Raw genomic sequence first — 20,558 nt, 5'->3', positions numbered from 1 at the left:
TCAGTACCCCCAGTGCCCCCCAGCACTGCCATCCTGGGGATCAGTGCCCCCCAGCACTGCCATCCCGGGGCTCAGTGCCCCCCAGCGCTGCTGGGGTGGCTCTGCAGGGCAGCTCCAGTGCCCCGTGCTGTGGCTGGGCAGTGCGCCGTGTGCCCACTGCGCTGGCACAGGGAGCTCTGGGGGGCCAGCACCGGTGGGAGAGGCACCAGGGACGAGCCATCCTCATCCTCTGAGGGTTGGAGGCCTCGCCAGGCGCTGGCCATGCTAGATGGGCACATTTATCTGTGACTTGATTAATCAGGGCTCATTTGCATTCACAAATGAGACTGATAAAAATGAAGTTACCTTTTCACCTTTAAGGGGGAGGAGGGATTATTTCTAGGTTGTCCCTTTTTTAAGTGATAAGCAACTCTTTTAGCAATAAGGATGAAAATACTTAATTTGCATTAGCAAAAGAAGCTAATTATAATATAGTTAATTAGCATCTGGAAATGAGGATTATCTTAATTACAAAGCACAGTTTCCTTAATAGCTACAAAACTGTAAGTTTGATCTGTGTGGAGATTGGTGACTATTATTATGTAATTACTGATCATATTAATGGTGCAATGTATTTAGATATCATTTGCATATGCAAATGAAATTTACCTGATAGAAATATGTGGCTCCGGTAATGACTTTGAACACTTAAAAATTAAATCCCATTAGGAGATCTGGATCCCGAGTTGCTGTGCAGTGGCACAGTGGATCTCCTCCTGCAGAAGAGCTTTTGCCTCTGCAGAGCCGTGGATCTGTGTCTGGTGGTTGGGAGGAGAAGGTCCCTCGGTGTCAGGTCCAGGGTCCCGCAGCGGGCGGTGTCCATGCCCTGTGCTCTCCTCTCCAGCACCAGAGGCCTCAGCTTTGGGTCCTTGTCAAGGCTCTCCTCGCTGGATGAGTGTTCCATGGGATAGCGGGAGCACACTCTGCATCAGTGAGCTCCAGGGTACGAGATGGATGTCCCATGTCCTTTCTAGCCACACTCCTTATGAATCCTTTGCACAACCTTCAGGGATGCCTGGGAAATGGAGAGCGTGGTGCTCTAGGGCAGCTGATTGGGCTTTGTTCCCCTGCTTTTACTGGAAGCACAAAGCTGCCTGCGTGTTAAAAATAACTCAAGCCTCTCGGTGCACAGCTGGAGGACGTGGGGTGCTGCTGGGCAGGATCACAGCGTCATGACACGTGGTAGCATCTTCCCCTGGCTGGTGACCTGTCCACTGTCCAGAGAGCCTGGGGAGCCCAGAACCCTCATGGTGGCAACAAATCCCACCTCACACTGTAGGTGGCTTAGCAAAGGAAAATCAAAGCTTCCAGGGCCAGCCGTTGTAACAAAATGTAGTGTGTGGCTTTAATCCCCCCTGCTCCTACCCTGCAGCACTGAAATGACCAAAGAGCAAAACATGGCCGTGCTGGGAGGAAGCCGCGTTACCCAGTGGGATGTTTCTCTCATCAAGCAGCAGAAATTTCCAGCTGCTGGCCAGGGAACACTGCAGCCATTGTGGGGCTGCCTGAGATGCTTTTTGCAAGTGCTGCTCCAGCCTGCGCCACCGCGGCAGACAGACATTACATGTTTAATGACTTCCAAGGAGTCTGTCATTACAGCCAGAGCTGAAAGGAGTGGAAAAGCATCTGCGTTTCTCTTCAGCGCGCGGCCGTGCGCTGAGGCTGGAGGAGAGCCTGCCTTCTCCTCCCTTTGCCTCCCTTCACCTCCCCATGCCTGAGCTGGCCCGGCTCTGCTGCAGCCCCACGCGAGTGCCCTGGTTTGTATCTGCTCTGCTCTAATTAATTAAGGGTTGTTGCTTGGAAGTAGCACATGCTAAGGTGTGATCTTTGAAGTTTAGTGTGGTGCAGAGACTTCAAAGGGGACATTTTATTAAAAAATAATAAAATCAAGAGCTCCTAAACACTTGCAATTTGAAGAGCTTGTTTGAAGTCTCTCCATGTTCTGTGGTGCTGATGGAGCCACAGTGCTGAGGTGCTCCTTAGCTGTCACCATGCAGTACTTAACCCTCACTTTATTTAAAAAAAGAAAATAATCAAAACCAGGAGTATTTTCTCAAGTGTTTTCATGGCTTGATCTTAGCGGTAAAGAACTAATTGTGCCATGTCATGAGCTATGCAGGAAGTGGAGAAAATCAAGGCAGACAATCAAATTAGCAAAAATGAAAATTTAGTCCAGGTCTGGTTTTTTAATCAGTCATTTCAAGATGAACAGGAAAGCTGTAAACCTTTCCCAAGGCGGAGTCCCTTGTCCTGCCCAGGCTGGGGACAGCCTGCACGTGACTGTGCTTTCTTGCTTCAGTGGAAATGGCGTTCAGAGCCTCCCAGGAGCTGGGGTGCCCTCCTGGTGCCCTCCTGGTGCCCTCCCGGTGCCCACCCGCCGCTGGGCTGCGTGCTGGGGGCAGCAGCCTCTTCTGGATGGGCTCCCTCATTGCCCACCCCAGACAGGGACCCGTGTCCCTTCAGCCTGACCGTGGCTCCCTCCAAGCAATGCCATGCCCATGCTCTCTGCCAGCTGCTGGTTCTCAACCTGCTTCCATGTTCCTCTGGTGCCATTTAGCTGAAAATCAAGTCTTCTCTAAGCAGGGAAACTCGGTTTTATAGTGTTGGTGTATGCTGGTTTATGAGATATTCATCTTGGTAAAACATGAACACTGCTATCTCTCAGGTCTGGGGAAAATCTGAATTCTGTGGCATTAGAGAAAGGGCTTTCTAAAATCTAAAATCTGAGATCATTTAAATTTTAAAGGTGGCAGTAGCACATTCAGTGCTGGGTCTTTTGTTGGTTTGGATTAACAGTGCTTTGTTTTCAAAGTCATGCAGAAAAATATTTTGCAAGGGATGTATTTATTTAAATATTTTTAATATCAGCAGTCAAAAATTCAAGTGTAAAAGGCTATGCAAAAACAGCAATAAAGTAATACAAAGCTATAAAAGCTTATGGTGAGAATTTAATGCAGAAACAGCTGTTATTTCCTTGGGAGTTGAGGTACATAAACTCTTTCGTGGCTGCATATCCCCACAATCGTGGTGTGAGGAATTAGCACTCACTGCAGTGTGCAAACGGAGCCCGCCAGGCTCTGAGGCAGCGATTCATCTGTACCCAGGAGCTAAATATGACAATGTTAGCATTTTTCATTTCCCTGACGTTACCATTAATAAAGCAATGATCCAAAAGAAGCTTTGCTGAGTCTGTTCTTTATGCTTCCATCACTCACGACTAGATAATTTCACACAGGATCGTTTTTAAATTAAATGACGATAAAAGCGCTCTGCTGTCCTGTGCTCACTAGTTCATAGAAGTCTATCAAGTCATTAATGTGTCGTGACAAACTGCGAGTTGCATACTAGAGTAATTAATTATTTGCATAAATAACAGGTTGAACTTGGTGCTTTGAACCGTAATGACACGTGCATCACATCATGGACATCCTGGAACCTCTGGCAGAGGTCACGGGAGGGTGAGGGCTGACCTGGCACTCAGGCAATCCCATCTTCATGTGCTTCCAGCGGGCAGGAGCTTGGAAGCTTTTGTGTTCCCAAGTTCTTCATTGATGGCTGCTTCAAGAGAGCATCTGATCTTTGGAGTTTCAGTGAACAATTATACAGATTTTCATAATCACCATTAATCACCACATATTTTTGCAAGATAATTACAGCAACTATTATTTAGATTTCTCTTTTATGTGCACATTGTAGAAAAGAACAAGTGCTTATTACACTGGGTAGAGAACTACAGTCTGAAGTTCTTTGTCATCCAGAAACTCATTATGTTAGCTGATGCTGCCTGTGAAAGTTCGTCAGCATGTTCAAATTAGGGTAGCATTGGCAGGTCTGATTATTTAAATCTGGTAGCTTTGCTAAAAATATAGTTATTCAAGAAAGATGAATTACTAATTTGACAACTGAGATTTAGTTGGAGTCTGCAGCACAGAAGGCAGAATCTCTTGAGTGCTTAGAGGAGGATGACAGTACTTTTTCAGATTAAAGGGAGAATTTCTAAGTGAGCTAACAAGTTGGATTTATAGACCATGCTTTGGTGTCCTCCCTGATAGAACCTTAGAGCAAATCTTGGTAAATTACTTAAAGTAGCCACCAGGTAGAAGTTGGTCCTGCACCGCCGAAGGGGCCCTCACTGAGGCATCCATCCACCTCCTGGCTGCTGTGGGGGATTCACAGGAACGCTGTCCTTCAGGGCTGGGCTTTAGGAGTGTGGTTATGGCTGCTGGCACCTTTCAACTCTTTATCTGATTTCAGTGCCTGAGCTTATCAGCTGTGACCCTCAGCGAGAAGCTGATCCTGGGAGGCAGCAAACAGCCATTGGAAAGAATTTTCCTTCTGAAATCCCATTTTATGTTGTTCCATTCTGAGGGAGAAGAGCTCAGGCACCTCCCTCACCTGTTGCAGGTGCTGTGGGTGTAGTGGCACAGGGAGAACTGCTGGGTTCAGCCCCTGGGTGGGGGGCCCCAGTGGGCAGGCATCCTGGCAGTGAGGCTTTGTGGGACAAGAGCAGCTTTGCCTGCCTGTGCAAACAATTATAATTTTTCTTCAGAAATATTTTAAAGTCACAACCTTTAAAGATGTTGAAACCTGTGCAGGTCATTGCAGGAGCTGTACAGCTGGGACCTCGCCCACTGTTCTTGTTTGAATCAGCACAGGTACCTTTGGAAAGAGCTGTGCTTTATCATTCACCAGAACCAGTTCCTTTATCCCCTGGTGTTGCCATCTGCTGGTCTCAAACGTGGTGCAGATTGACATGGAGGAGCCTGGAATAGCTTTTGGCCAGACTAAAGCAGCTCAGTGCCAGGGCCTGGTCTGTTAGTGGGGCACTCCCCATGGAGGTGGTGACACAGGGCAGGATCCCAACACAGTGCTTGCTCATCAGAGCCTGCCAGGAATGCTTTAAAGGCAAGAGGAGGAAAAAAAAAAGGAAAAAGGGAGGAATCAGAAGCTGATAATGATGTTTATTTACAGCACAACATCAGGACAAGGGACATGAAATTGAAATGCCCTCCTACAGTTCTGGTTTTATTAAATTTTATTATGAAATTAACTGCTGTAAACAGCAGTTGTGTGCTGCCTCATGGTGTGTGGCAGGAGCAGAGGCCCCAGTGCCCAGACCCCAGTGCTGGACACCCCAGTGCTGGACACCCCAGTGCTGGATACCCAGTGGGGCTCCAGCGTGGCCATGGGAGCTCTTTCCTGCTGTTGCTGGAGCTGCCTGGCCCTGGAGGTCATCATGACCATCCCTCTCCTGCAAGTCTCCATGAGCTGCTGTGGGAATTGGGCCTCAATTGAAATCCTCATGAATGTGAAAAAAACACCTTGGGCAGCAGCAGTGATGGGTGTCTCGTGCTGTGTGTGGGGCAGCAGGCAGTCCTTCCCCCAGAGCATTCACTTTGTCTGGGGCCTTTGCTCAGCCTGGGATCAGAGGTGAGGAGGAGTGCTGCTCCCCAAGCATCTCAGGGGCTCCCCACTGCCTGCCTGCAGCCCCTTGGGTGCCCAAAGGGCTCCAGGAGCCCGGCAGAGCTGTGGGGCGAAGCGGGGCCGTTGCCCTCCCAGCACTGGGGCAGGTAGAGGCAGCAGCCGCCTGGGGTCTTGTTTCTGTAGAGTTTCCAGAATTGGTGGCATTTAGACCCTCGTGACTCTGGTGCCTGGCTGTGAAAGGGGCCTGCTGAATGCACGCCTTGTTTTCTGCTTTCTGCCTTTAATGCATTTTAGCAGCAGGCTGGTGACGGGCCTGACACGCCGGCTCCGCGCACGCTCCTGCGCTCGGGGAGTGCAGCATTGATAACACACTTCCATGCATCATGCCATTTTTAAGCATGATCGTTATGATAAAGGGCATATACTTAATTACAGGCCTGCTTAATTACAGCTCTGTTGAAGCTCGTTTGTTTAGGAGAGTGCTAATTGCGCTGCTGAGCCTTTGGCTCACCCTGCTTTCATCTGCTGCTTCGCTCCCCAGTCCTGAGCTGGGGGCTGAGCGCGGGGCCGAGGGCTGGGGGAGGCTCTGGGGGCTGCAGGGATGCTCTCGCTCGTGGCTCAGCCTTTAGATTACTTTACAAAAGCTGGCGTGTGGCTGATCAAAGCAGGTTTCTGTCGGATAACAAATGCAGATGGTCTTCTAGGTTTAAAACTTCCTGGATTTGGTGATGCTGCTTTTCATCTGTTTCCTTTTGTTTCTCTTCATGCTGTGGCTGCCACACAGCACCTTTGATAACAAAATACTCCATTGGAGAGGGTTTTTAAATCAAAAATAGACAAAGCAAATGTAAAAAGCTAAGTATTCTTAAACGGTCCTTGTTAAATCACTAACCTGGTAACTAAGTGGTGCTGGTAGGAGTTACAAACAGCAAGCAGAGAGTGGGCACAGATCCTTTCTGAAAGGAAATCCTATTTGAGGATCACAGTGGGGCATTTCATAGCTTAAATTTGTGTTAATTTGAACTTTTTATTTGTTTCAGAGCTGAAATTTAAAGACTTCCAATGTTAGAGGTGTAAGTGTAATAAAGGGGGTGTATCTGGGGTGTATCTACCTTAGAAATATGCCCTTTTCAGTCTTGTGTGCAAATTGCTGAGTTACATGTTTTAAAAATAAGAGTCTCCCTTGTGCTGCCACATTTCTTGGCAGGCTCCCTATGATGTCTCCAAGGTGGTGATAGCAAGACACACTGAACATCGTTGCACTAAGATGAATATACAAGACAATAAAAAGGCAAACAGTGCTCTGAGTCCCATTAAGGTTGTGCTGCAGAGAGATCTGAAGGCAGTGACACGAGACTGTGCCATGTGCCGTCATGTCCTCATGTCTGTCCTTGTATTCCATTGGTTTCTGTCCTCCAGACGTGGTTTGCAAGTGTTTGAGCTCCGTTGCTCACTGCTGAGTTTGCACTGGCAGCAGCCAGGCCGGGGAGGGCACTTGGCCCCAGGTGTTTGTTGTCATCCTGCCCAGGTGGTAGCACTTACTGCCTGGTACACAGGTGGTGGTACTGACTGCTTTGGGGTACAAGTCCCCTGAACCAGCTGTTCCTTGTTCTCTTGCTCAGACACCACCCAGGGTGCTCAGCTGGTTCGGTGAAGAGGTGGTAAATAGATGTGTGTCCTCCTTCCAGTTTCAAATACTGTCCTGCTTTGGCAGCTGAACAAAATTGGAAAATGCAAAATTGACACCATGAAATTGTATATGGATAGAAGAGGGAGGATTCATTGGATTCCTGGTTTGGTAGGGACTGACCCAGCTATGTCTTAAATGGAAAGAAACCACTGGCAGGTTAGAGGGAAGGAAAGGCTGGCAGTAACATGTAGGAGCAGTCAGTCATGTGTCAGTGCTGTGAGTACTTGATCTGTCACTGGGAATGTGAGAAGTTGCATGTCAGAAATCAGCTGGAAATGTGACGTGATGTCTTGTCCCTTTCAGCAATGGATGGAGTGCCTTTTATGATTTCGGAGAAGTTTGCCTGTGCTCCTGAAGGGGTGAGTTGCCTTCATTGTTCTCCCAGTGTCTGAAATTCATTGTTTCATGGAAAGCGATCACAAAACATCAACAATATTACCTGCTTCTGGGAGCTTTTCTGTTGTGGGGCCAAACATGTACCCAGTGCTTGAGATGGGCCGAGGTTGCACATCACAATAGTTGCCCATTGGGTGGGAAGGGTTTTTGCCAGATCACTTCTAAAACTGAATTGTCCTGGGATTGGAAGATTTGTTGCCATCAGAAATAGGAATGGCAATGGGACTCCCTGGTGCTGGAAGCATTTCTAATTTCTTAGCATAGATTGTAAAGAAAGCTGCAGATGTGGAGTTCTGGATTTAACCTGCCATGGAGATGGCATAGTGCCATCAGCTTTACTACTTTCTGTTGGCACCCCAGAAGTTCAGGGCAGTGGTAGTGGCAGGGTGCACCCCAGTGCTGGCAGCTGTTGGAGGCTCCTGCCTGGCTGTGGGGCGAGCTGGAGAGGGCACTGAGTGCTGCCTGCTTGGCACCAGGCACTGCAGGGCCACACCAGCAGAGCATGGCAGAGCAAGGCAGAGCAGAAACCCTGGTGTGGGTTCAGAATGACATTTGAGTGTCACTGGGCCAGTACTTGTTAAAGTTTATGATCCAGAGCTCAAAGATCAGCATCCCACTACCAGTTCCTGAATCCATCCAATGCTAAACCAGTATCTCTTTAAAAATCAGTTTGCAAGAAGCTGTTAAACCATCAGCTGTGTCTGATTTTTCAGTAGCACTCTGGCTTTGTGCTTTCTTCTTCCTGCTGAGGGGGGGTTTTGCACAACCCTTGCTTTCTGAAAGGGTTGTTTATGGGCCGTTATTCCCAGAAAGATGGAGTCCCTGCTGCGAGGACAAATGCAGAGAGATTAGGTCGTGCTAATCCTCCCAGCGGATCCTTTAGACACCATTGCCACCATATGGTCAGTTTGGTCGAGGCTTCCCACAGCCGGTGCCTCTCACACCTCGCTGCTGCTGCCACAGAAGTCCATGGGGTGTTACAGACTGTGTCCTGCAGTGGGAGATGGTGGCAGATCTATCTCTGGCGTGGAGATGAGTGTCGGCTGTCCCGCTGAGGGAGAAAGGCATTGGAGCTGTCGGCCCCAACCTGCCGTCTGCTGCTTCGCTCTCCTGGTGCAGTGAGGAACAGGGCCATCCCTGTTTACAGATGGTGTCTCTAAGTCTCTGGTGATAGAGTGTTTGCTGACTTTAAACAAAACAAACCCAAAACAACAACCACCACCACCCACCTAAATTTGACGTATTTCTTTGTTGCCAGATGCAGCCAGTTGATCTCTTGGGCATCACAATCAAAACCCTTGCAGAAATCGAAAAGGAGGTAAGTAGTGCCATCCAGCACTGAGCAAGTCACAAAAGCTTTGTTTACTTAGCTGTAAGGTACCTTCCCTTATGGAAAAGGCTTCTCTTGTCTTTCCCAAATCACTGAGGGGGGATAAAGTCAAGCAGTAAGCTCAGGATCAGGGATGTCCTCTGTGATCCACTGAGTGAAGGCGCTTTAGGTGGTGCATCTAATGGCAAAGTTTGGGGCCCTCTGTTTAATTCCAGATGTCTGTTGGTTAACCTTTCTTACGAATTAACAACACATACTGCAGGCAGGAAGGTGCCTCTTGCATGTCAGGAAGGCAAATGGACTTGACTTAGCATTATCAGTGAACACCTTCATCAGTTTTCAGTTTGGTGATGCTGTTAAGTTGTTGTCAGGGGAACTGGGCTGCGTTTCAGTGGGTGTGAGTGTTTGAGGAGCTCTGGGAGGAGGCAGCCACCAAACTGAGGGTGGTCCCAAGGGACCATTCTGTCACATGGTGCTGAGGAGCTGCCTGCTCTGCAAAGGTGGCCTCGCAGACCAGGAAGAAATTTGTCTCAGCAGCACGTACTTCTTCAGGCACCATTGGTCACAAAGACCTTCTCCTGTGCCAGCCACCTGGGTTCAAGGCAGAGAGTAACAAGATGGCATCACAAAACTGCCAGACTGCTCAAAGTTTCTCCACTTTTTGATTCCAGTTGTGACTCCAATTGCCTAAATCGATCCTCTTCTGCCTGGAAGTTTTGTCTGAGTACAAGAAGAAGGTGATCAGCTGCCAGGGCTTTTGCAGGCACGCAGTGGGCCTGCAGTGGTGGCTCTGGAGATGCTGCCTGACAGGGGCAGTGGCTGACAGAAGCACCCATTGCCTCAGGTGCTGCGGTCCTGCCACATGGCACATGTGCTGTGCCTCTGCTCAGGACTGCCTGCATCTGTCAGGAGGAGCCCTGGGAGCCCGGTGTGCTCAGGGCTGGCAGCCCCTCTGTGTGCCTGCCTCCTTCCTCGCTCTTACTGGGAGCTGGCCAGGGAACAGATGGTCTTTTGGCCAGAGGGGAATCCAAGTGGTGCTGGATTTGCTTCTGCAGCATCTCTGTATGTTACCTGGTGTGGAAGAGGTCTGGCAGCTTGGGGGCTGCCTGGAGGGCTGGGCTGGGCTGTGCAGCCCTGCCTGTACCCTCACAGGCCTGTGGAGTGCAGGGACACCAGCATTGGAATCATTTGTGTGGGCCGGGGAAGAGAGGCTGATACCTGCTGGCTCTGCCACAGCTCCTGCTCCATCATAGGCTGTGTGCATTCCAGAGTAATGAAAAGTATGTTTATGCAACCCATATTCCTTGATGAAGCATCTTGTCTGTACATAGAGAGCTACACATATAAATATTGTGAATTTCAGCATGGCTTTATTTCCCTTGCAAGCAATAGCACCATTACAGCAAATCTTCTGGATTTCCAAAGCAGCCAGAACATTCTCCCCGGAGCAAGATGCCTTGCAAAAAATATTCCCAAAGAATTCCAAGAGTTATTGTTCTCTGTTGCCACATTTGCAGATGTATGCACCCATCCTCCAAGCTGCAGGCAGCTGAGTGACAGGACTCCACCCTGTCAGGAAAATGATGGAAATGGGCGCAAATCCTGGACTGCACCCAGGCTGCTCTCATTGCTCCAGGATAGCACAGCCATGCCCAGGGCATTGCATGGAGATCTGGAGTTGGAGTATGAAGAGGTGGTGAAGCACAGGTGTGAGCGGTGTGTGCTGTTGCTCGTGGCTGCTTTGGTGGGTGTAGGATGGACAGCAGAGGAGCAGAGCCCTGGCAGCGCTGCTGCCAGCTCTCCCTGCGGGGCTGTGGGGCTTTGTCCTCACTGTTCCTCCCTGTCCTGGCTAGGGGAGCATCCCCAAGCAGGCACTTGGGCAGGTGCAGGTGACAGCAAAGGTGTTGGCACTGTCACTGCGGCTCTGCAGTGCCCGTGGCTGTGGCAGAGAGGGCAGTGGTCCGGCCACTCATGGGGCACATCTCATCTTCCTTTGAGCTTGGTGTGGAGTAAAAAGTCTAGAGAGAGTCTAATTAGTAAAGCAAACATCCAATACTCATCATTCCTTTTAAACTGACAGGGAAAGCAGTTCGTTTAACCACTGAATTGCTACAAGTTATCATGGGCTGCTCTTCACAAATATATTTAATGAAGAAGTTGTAAATCTAGAAGAGCTTAAAATTTTAATTTTCCACAGCAATATTTTTTCTTGTTCGCATGTTTGTAGTCAATTCTCCAGAGTGCAGTCACATGAAATGTTCTTTAAATGAACATATTTGCTAACTGGCATGATTTCAGTTTTTAAAACATTGGTTCCAGCAATTAGGAGTTTCCTCAGTTCCCCAGTGACTGGAGAGATTCGTCTTGATTATAATTGCTCTTAGCCACGCATATCTAATTTGTGTCTTTTTAAGTGTTAATTAGTAAACAGTTTGAGCTGACATCTTTATGCGTTTGGGTGTTGAAAAATGACGCCTATTGCGAGCGGCGCAGGGCGGCGTCGCGACAGGGAGGTGCCGCCGGAGGGTGACGGGCACAGCCCCGGCACAGCCCCCAAGCCCCCGCACAGCCCCCTCACAGCCCCCTCACAACCCCCTCACAGCCCCCTCACAGCCCCCTTACCCCCCTCAGCCCCTCACAGCCCCCTCAGCCCCTCACAGCCCCCTCAGCCGCCCCGCCCGGGGCCGCCCCGTTCCCTCCCGGTGGCGCCGCCCGGCCCTGCTCGGCGCGAAGCCGCGGCGCCCCCTGCTGGCCCCGCGGCGCCCTGTCCGCCGGGATAAGCCCGGGATGGGCTCGGGATGACCCGGGATGGGCTCGGGATGGGCTCGGGATGAGCCCAGGATGGTCTCGGGATGGGCTCGGGATGAGCCCAGGATGGGCTCGGGATGGGCTCGGCGGGGCCAGTCCCGTGTGCTCGAGAGGAGCAGGACCCCCACAGCTCGGCGCTGCACTGGTGGTCTCCTGAGCTGGGATGGAGAGGAGGTGTCGGTGTTGGAGCAGAGGCAGCACAGCCCTGGTACAGCCCCGACACAATTGATATGGACCTGGCACAGCCCCAGCACAACTGGCACACTCCCAACACAGGCCTGACACAACCCCACCTTCTACTCAGGTGGTATAGACCTGGCACAGCCTTGCAGAATGGGAACAATCCCAGCTCGGCCATGACACAACTGGCAAAGCCCCAGCACAGCCACAGCCCAACCCCAGTACAACTGGCACAGATCTGGCACAGCCTCAGTATAACCTTGGCACAACTGGCACAACTCCAGCACAGGTGGCACAACCCCAGGCCAGGTGCCAGCACAGTTGCTGGTTCCCAGGGTCACCTTGCTGGCAATGTGTCTTGTGCCCTTGGCTGGCTGGCAAGGGGTGGTCCAAGGCCACAGGGAGATATGTTTGTGATGTTCCAGGGGCCACAAATGGGACACTGGGAGATGTGTGGGGGGCAGTCCCCACGTGAGGCCATTGCAGTGGGTGTGATGTGGTCACCGGCAGCTCCTGCCCCAGCAGCCCCCTCGGACGGCGCTGCTTTGACTGCCCACCCACTGTGGGTGGGCCACCGCCACCTCAGCCTCTCCTGGGGTGCCCTGGCAGGGGCCAGGGTGGCCCAGGGCCTGCAGGGTGCAGCCACAGCATGCCACGAGATGGCACTGCTACAGTGCACGCCAGGCACTGCAGCTCCTGGGCTCCGTGGCTGTGCAGGGCTGTCCCTCAGTTGCAGGGGTGTCCCTCGGCTGCAGTGACATTGTGGGGATGCAGGGATGTGTATATAGAAATTTTCACCCACCTTGTCAAACCAAAAATGTTAATTCTAGTGGTACTGGCTTGTGTATAAAACCTGCCAAGGGGGATCTTTCTGAGTAGCTACTTTATGTGCAGGATGAGTATGGTCATGTTTGTGTTAATGCTGGGTTTTAAGGGAGGGGGTAAATCCTACCTGGGGCGGTCACTGCTGTGGGGTCAGGTGATGCCAGCAGGCTCACCGGGCATGGCCCTGCCTGGGCCAGCTGCTGCCAGGCCCAGTTTTTACCACATTTTTCTGTTCCTTGTATTGTCCCACCCCAGGCATGAGCAGTGTGGCCGCATGGTCACATGCCCTGGCCTGGGCTGCATGGGTCGGTGCCCCAAGGTTCCCTCTCTCTGCTTTGCCCTGCAGTACGACTACAGCTTCCGGACGGAGCAGAGCGCGGCGGCCCGGCTGCCACCCAGCCCCACCCGCTGCCCGCCGGTCCCGCCATCCTGAGGGGCCATCGGCCAGAGCAGGCGCGTGTGTGCATACTACTGAGCGGGACACAGGACACAGGACACAGTGCTGGGACCGTCCTGGCACACCCCCGTGCACCCGGCCACCACCGCCGCCCTGCGCTGCACCACCCCCTGCACACGCCGCTCCACGCGTTGGGACCCCCTTCGGCAGCTGCACCCCCCACACTGCTCCAGACCCCTCTCCATGTGAGTACAGAACTGGGAGCCTTGGTCATCCCCACTTTGTACCCTGCTGCAGGACAGTCACAGAATCCAGAGCTGTAGCAAACCTTGCAAACACAGCTGGGAGCTCGCAGACCATCGGGAACTCTCAGCCCTAAAAGGAACAGTGAAAGGCACGGCTGGGTAACGCTGCCCACGCTGCCGTGGAGCTGGTCAGCTCTCGATGCCTTGCGGCAGGAGGTCCCTGTGGCGCACGGCCCAGTGGCAGCACTGAGCTGCAGCAGATGCCCCATCCCTCTGCCAAGGTCTGGGCACAGCAGTTCTGCCACAGCCAGGATCAGCCTCCCCCATACACCCACTATAGTCACTGGATTTGCTGTAGCTGGGGGAGCTGGGACCACTGGCTCATGCCTGTCTTGGACTCTCCCTGGGCACTGGCAGGGCAGGGCATGGCGGGCAGAGCGCCAAGGTGAAGCACCTCCGCTTTGCACAGGGTGTCCATGTGTCCATCCGGATCTAGACCAACAAACTCCTGTGTTTCTTTCCATCTGGATGCTGGCAGCACCACGCTGGCAGACCCCGGCAGCACCCTGCTGACCCGGCCAAGCTGCCTGTGGAGCCAGGACCCTGCTGACAACTGGGATGCCATCACCTGCCTGTCACTTGAGACAGTTCTCTAATGTGCCCCGCTAGCTGCTAAAATAAAAGAGATGTACCTGTTCCCTGGGCACTCCCAGGGAAGCACTGAACTCTGATGTGGCGCAGGATGAGAGTGGGATGCATTAAACCCTGACCTGAGCCCCCTGTGATCGCTGACCTGGGCTCACTCCTGAGCCAAACGCATGTCTTGGAGAAGTCTGTTGCTGTAATAAGTTATTTACAAGTGCCCATGTGACTCCATGCTGCTCTTTCAAGTCTCTGCTGTAAAACAAAGCTACATCATGGCAGCAAAATGGCAATTTTTGAGTAAGTGTTAAAACATACAATTTTTTATATTGTAAAATAGTGATTTCCTGACCCCACTGAAATGCAATTGCCATGGTAACAGTAACAATGTTGTCTCTCAGCCTGGGTCATATGTGTGCCCCGACCCACTTTGCACTGCCTTGGATTGATCTGGCATTTGCTAGTTGCACAGAATGGTGACTAACAGCAGGTTTTATACTGTCAGCTTCTATTTTTTATTTGTATATATGTAAAATATTTCTTGTCCAAAGATTCATTTCTGGTTTTAAGGCACCACACCGTACTGCTGGGATAATGAGCACAAAATACTGTAACATTCAAGACAAACTGAGTCCAGATCTTTGCTTCAGCTGCTTCCAATCAGGTAAATAATTTTCTGGAGCTGCCTCTGTAGAGCAGCCATGTGGTTGGAGAGCAGAGGCCAGTTTGGTTGCAGGTGTGTTAGTTTTGGGCAAAAGAGTTAAGGCTGTGCCATTTGCACCAGCTCTGGAGCCTCGTGTGACCCCCTGGAAGTGCTCGTTTACTTGGAGGTTGCAGCAACATTTTTAGTTGTTATTTATCCTGCAGGAAAGAAAAGCCAGACCTCACTGCCAGGCTTCACAAAGGCCAGATTGATGATGCCGACATCGACAAATGAACATACCATGGCAGCCTGGTCATTCGGCTCAGGTTCACTTGAAGTTCAAATCCACTCCACACTGTAGTGCTGTACCCATCTCATCCATCTCTTGTCTGTCTGTTTTTCTGCTTGTAATTTGTTCTGTAGTTTTCTGTGACATCCATTTATAGCTTCTCCTGTGGCTCAGTGGTCACGGCAGGTAGGCAGGACCTGTCTGCAGCCGTGCATTCCTCATAGCTTTGGGATGAGAGCTGACCTTCCCTGTTCCCAGTGGAGGAGTGAGGGCTGCGGGCAGTGCAGAGCAGCCAGCACAGTCTGCAGAGCTCCAGGGGCAGTGCCTGCCTCTGGAAGGTGGAGAGACCACTGCCAGGAGCCCTTCCTCAAGCTGCCTGTTCCTGTGTGAGGGCAGGGCTGCCTGCACAGCGGCCGGGGGGCTCAGGGAGGAGTGGGTTCTGAGAGCGCCGAGCCCTGCACTCGGTGCCACACTCCCTGGGTATGCCTGGGAAAATGGGGGCAGAGCTTTGAGTCCCTTCTGTGAGATTTAGCTTAGAGATAAAATTGGTGCTTTAATGTTTTAACCAACTGTTAGGTTTGCTCAGCTGCCTTGGAGATAGTGAGCTCAGCCTGCTTTGCAGTGACCTACAGGAGACACTGGGTGCTTGAAACACTGGCAGGACATGCGGCTGGACAGGCATCTACATCTTCAGCACATATTTGTAGTTACTTCTTCTCTGACACTGGGCCAGCAAAGCTGCTTAGGGGTGCACCTGTGAAGAACCTTGAGAGGTGAGTTTGCTCTCCACAGTGCGATCCTGCACCATGGCACTGCAGGGACGCCCTGTTCCAAATGCACGACAGGGCAGGTGCATTTCCTCTGGGCAAATGCAGTCAAGGTATTTTGAGCAAGAAGCTGCAGCTGCTGAGAGCCAGCTGAGCTCTCAGCCCTGCTAACCACAGGCTGGAAAACTGGGTGATTCCAAAAGGGAGAGGGCTCAGAGCCAGTGCTTGAAAGCACAGTGAGACACACAGTGCAGGGTGGTTGACTGTCAGCTTCTCAATCCACTGCTCAGAGGAAGCTTTTTTCATTGCACCACTGAGTTCCCAAGATCCAGAGTGTCAGGTCAGCATTTCCATGGGCAAGTTTTATTGGCTATTCCATAACTTTTGTACTCCCAGCAGCTCACTGCAAGGCTGGTCCTTGCATCCTCGCAGTGAGTCCTCCATGGTGGCAGGTACCATGGCCAGTATGAGCATCTCTCTGCATCTTCCTCCCTGTCCGAAATGCGACTGTGGAAGTATTGGCCCAGGCAATAAATGTTCAGGGAGCCTGATGCGGATGTTGTCTGGCTGTGGAGAAGTCTTCTGGAACACAAGGGGAGGGGATGAGTCAGTGGAAAGCAACAGAAGTGGATTTGCAGAGCTTTACCAGATGTGCTTGGCTACCTTGCCTGAATTTGTAGAACAAAACTGCTCTCTAGGTAGTTCAGTCTTGCGGCTGATGGAGAAGTTAGTTTGCCAAATTATCATATATCTGCAACAGAGACAGAAAAGCAGCAATAAGGGGTTTGCTTACTGTAAAATACACCTTCTGATGTGAATTTGTAGTGACATGCTGCCTCCTGGATTCCCCACAGCAAGAAGCTGGTCACGTGCCAAGGTGACTCGTGCCCACCCAGGCCGGGCTGTGCTGTCTGCTGTGTTAACCATAGAAAGGCAAGAAATTAGAACAGAAAGTGACGTAGAGTGTGAACTTTGTGATAAAATTCAAGTGTGAACAGTTGTAGTGGGTGTGTCCCCTGTGGGAGCACCTCGTAGCTGTAGTTCCGTAGGAGTGAACTTTGTCAGACTTTTCCTGTGGCTGTCCCTGCGTGTGCCTGCAGTGTTTGTCAGAGGATCCCTGGGAGCCTCCTGTGCAGTGAGAAGTTGCTGGTAGTCTGTAGCCTTGGGCTTGTTTGGTTTCACACCCACCACTGCCCCCTCAGTGTTCTGAGCTCTCCAGACTGAACGTGCACACTGCTGAGCCTGGAGAATTCCCTGAATGGGCAGGCACGTGCCAGGCAGATGCTAGTGGCAAGGGCATGCATCTGCTGACCTTGGAATCTCCTCTTCCATGGGGCCCTGAGATCTCCTGGGGTAGGGAAATCAGGATGTGGTGCCTGCAGAGCTGGCTGGTCCCATGCTGGCCCTCACCTCCCTGCTGCCCCCAGGGTGACGAAGGGTCTGTCTCCCCAGATGTGCCCGTGGCCTCTCCCACGACAGCCCCAGGAGCCCAGAGAGGTGTTCCCACTCCTCCTGAAGGGCAAGCATGTCTTGCTACATGCAGATAATTACCTCAGCCTTGGAGCCTTGACTAACAGCCGGGAATCCCTCCCAGCAGTGGGAATCCTGGCAGGGGCAGCCCAGCAGTGCTGGTGTCAGTCATCCCGAGCCAGATCCCCCTGGCTGTGGTGCAGGGAGGAGGGGAGGCTGCTCCCCTGCTCACAAACAAGCTCAGTGAGGTGCTGCTCAGTTCATTCACCACAGGGAAACCAAACACTTTGGATATTCTGGTCATTTGTTATGAAATTGTTTCCTAACAGCAACAGATTTAAATGTCATCATGCAAATGGCAGAGAAGAACCTTTTATGCAGTTGCAAAGTGGTTTTCTGAGATGGTTGGGTTATTGAAAGTGATTTTACTGTGCATTAATCTTATGAATGTTACTATGTTTTATATTTATTTTAGATGACCCTCCTGTATTTTACAAAGGGAAGTTTCATTCTGTGATAACTCAGTCTGTATTCTTAATATAATTTGTTAAATGAAACTTGTTTTAATCAGTTTATTCTCTGTGCTTTGTGTTTTAATTTTCTGACTGAAATAGCTACCTGGATTGGAGTGGTGAATTGCAGGGGTGGCAGCACAATCCCCTGTAGGGAACATGCTCTTGGTTTGGGTTTTTTGTTCTTGGAAATTGGATATAAAAAGCCTTGGAGAATCTGTCTAAAATGTCTTGCTCCAAAGGTATGCTGCAAAGTCAAAAATAGAAGTCAACCTAGCTCAATTTAAGTGTTTTATGGGGCAGGACGGGGCAAAACCTGGCAAAACCAGTCCTTGGCACAGGGATGGTGCCCGTGGCAGTGAGGGCAGCGCTCGGCTTGGGGCAGTGCCCATCCCGTCAGCTCTGCCCACGGCCACCTGCTCTGGGCTGCGGTGGCCACGCTGGCATCACTGTGGGCAGGTGGGCACCCCCACGGGGGAATTGGCTGCTCAGCCAGGGAGAGGCCAATACCACACCACTACACTGAAAATTCTTATTCTTTATGCTAAATTATTCTTCTGAACTTGACCCCAGCTGGTGGTGCACAGTCTGACCTCTGGCATCTTCTCACCCCAGCCAATATTTCTGTCTCACTTATTTTGAGTGGTCTTTGAATTAAGGGAGATTAATACCCGAGTTCCCGACATTCTCTTCAGGCACATGTTTTTATAACCTTTTGAAAGCAGTACCACTTGTTCCACCGAAAACTGCAGCAGCGTCCTGGAGCTGCCGTGGGAGCCGTCACTGGCACCTGATTGAATGTTCCACCTGGGGAGGAGGTGGTGTGGGGAGGACATAAACCAGAGTGGGCCCGTCCCACGCCAGCCTGTGGCTTCCTGGGGTGGCAGGTGGGCCCAGAGCTGCCCGGAGCCATCGCTGTGCTGGTGGGGCCTGCGAGCATCTCCATCCATCTGCCTGCTCGGCTGCTGCCCCTGGACACGGGCTCAGTCCTGGGCACGGGACACTGCTGGGGCTGCAGGCCCAGTGCCTGGGAATGCTGCTGAGCTTCCAGGCCCACTGGCCAGGAGGACCCTCATCCTCCAACATGGGGTGGGACAGGAGCTGGCTCACATCATCCATCGTTCACGGAATTTGGTTTCTAAGGAAAATTTCTAATTTCTTCTGCTCTGCTTAGTGTTTTCAGCCGTGGGAGTGGCCATTCCTTTCCATTGAGGTGTCTCCTGGCCACTCCTGCCCCCAGGGAAATCCTCCCAGTGCCCAAGGGGAGCAGCCCATGTGGGACTGGAGCTGGCTGGTGTGGTCCCTGCAGCATCAGAAGGTTGTGTCAGGCTTTGTGTGCCAGTGGCTTTGGTGGTGTTTGTTTTCTTTTCTCCTCTCCCTCCTACAGCTTTAAAAATTAACTTGCCTGGGGAGTTTTTTAAAATCCTTTCCTTTCTCTGGAATGATGGATAAGCCATGTAACTGATTGTCACGGCCCTAGAGAGGATAAACATCTTCTGCAGTTTAAAATAAAACCTCCTCACTCCTTGGTTAATAAGTGTTGAAAGAAGCACAAACAGAGCTAACATGGGATTTCCATGACTAACAAGATGACCACATCAGTGAATGTTGTTTGGGGTTAAAAATGACTCAGCTTTTGCTTCCCCTGGGTAAGATGTTTTATCCCAGTGCAGCAGGAAAAGCTGCCAACAGCACTTTGAAGCTCTGGCAAACCCGACGGAGCCGGGATTGGGGACTGGGAAGTGTTTGAATGCCTGGTTAAAAAAACCCTCCTAAACTCAGCTCCATGTGTGTGGATTTCTGGAAGATAAAGGAGCCCACAGCTTCATCCAGCCTGTGCTGACTCTTTTCTTTTCAAAAGCCTTGTCAGATGTTTTCACTTTTCTGCTTGCTTTGTTGAAAGATGTAAAAATTTAAGACAACCACAAAGTAAACATTTCAAAACTTTCTATTCTGAAAATTAATGACATTTTCAAAATCCCTTGAATTCCATTTCAGCACTATCAGAAATGAAGATGTTTGGGGGTTTTTTGATTGGCAAATTTTCCAGGCAGGTTTTTGTTTGTTGATAACTTTTATTTTTCAAGGAAAATAGATTTATTATTCAGTAGAAACACTAGATAAGTAGATGTCTTGTCAAAATCAAGCAGGTTTTCTTTATTAGAGTGAAATAGTAATGAACTCATCTGCTTCCAATATTTATAAAGAGTAGAGAAGGCCATTAATTCTGCTGCTTGTGAATAAAACCATCTGTGATTTCTTTCCATTTGATGTGTTTTGGTTTTAATATACATTTTTCACAAATAAGTGCAGGGAATTTTTGTGAAAATGTCACATTCAGAATCTCATAAAGAAGGAACGCAAGGAGGGGGAAACGAAATGTTTTGTTAGCTAAGTAATTTCTCACCTTGCACAGACAGTAAAATTCCTGCCAACTTTAACACATTAGGCGACAGAATTACATGTTCAGCTCTAATGCGATCCATGACATGGAACAAGGCAAACAGAGGATGTTTGGAAGTTTGTTTTCCTTTGGGAATCACACAGCACATTTAACCTAATCTGTCCTGACACTTGAATTATAACATTATGAGCTTCTTCAGGGAAGCAAAATGGTAGATGCCTCTTTTTAAAGTGAAGCAGAAGTTAATAAAACAGGCGACATGTCAAGGAGAAAAAGCCCGAATGAACCATTGTGTGATTCTCAGAGGAAACGGGCTCTGGGCTGGGGTTTTTCCACCAGAAGTGCTGGAAGTCTCGTGACACACTTCTGCCGAGGGTGAAATTTGACCTCCAGAATTTTACTCGATTAAACCGAAAGCTGCGAGAATGCCCCAAGTGGGACCACTTTGTAGTTGGACTTGTGAGTGTGGGCTCTTAAACTGAGTATTCATCCAGCTG

At 50.5% G+C, this 20,558-nt stretch overlaps 1 protein-coding gene across 3 annotated transcripts in view; it reads left to right on the top strand.

The window, feature by feature from the left end:
* Nucleotides 1-17,720, top strand: part of MVB12B (multivesicular body subunit 12B) — a 56,724-nt gene extending 39,004 nt beyond the window's left edge. For 2 of the 3 annotated variants that reach the window (XM_027650099.1, XM_027650100.1), the window contains exons 8-10: nt 7,457-7,512; nt 8,808-8,867; nt 13,039-17,720. In XM_027650099.1, the coding sequence (XP_027505900.1) occupies nt 7,457-7,512; nt 8,808-8,867; nt 13,039-13,125 (203 nt within the window). In that variant the 3' untranslated portion in view covers nt 13,126-17,720. Of the gene's footprint in view, nt 1-7,456; nt 7,513-8,807; nt 8,868-9,550; nt 11,321-13,038 lie in introns of those variants that run through there. The other variant, XM_027650101.1, reaches the window with a different exon arrangement.
* The last annotated feature ends 2,838 nt before the right edge of the window (nt 17,721-20,558 follow it).

The sequence above is a fragment of the Corapipo altera genome, unplaced genomic scaffold (genome assembly GCF_003945725.1).
Source record: "Corapipo altera isolate COAL_440 unplaced genomic scaffold, ASM394572v1 268, whole genome shotgun sequence".
NCBI lineage: Eukaryota > Metazoa > Chordata > Aves > Passeriformes > Pipridae > Corapipo > Corapipo altera.
This window is presented reverse-complemented; position numbering and strand designations above follow the sequence as displayed.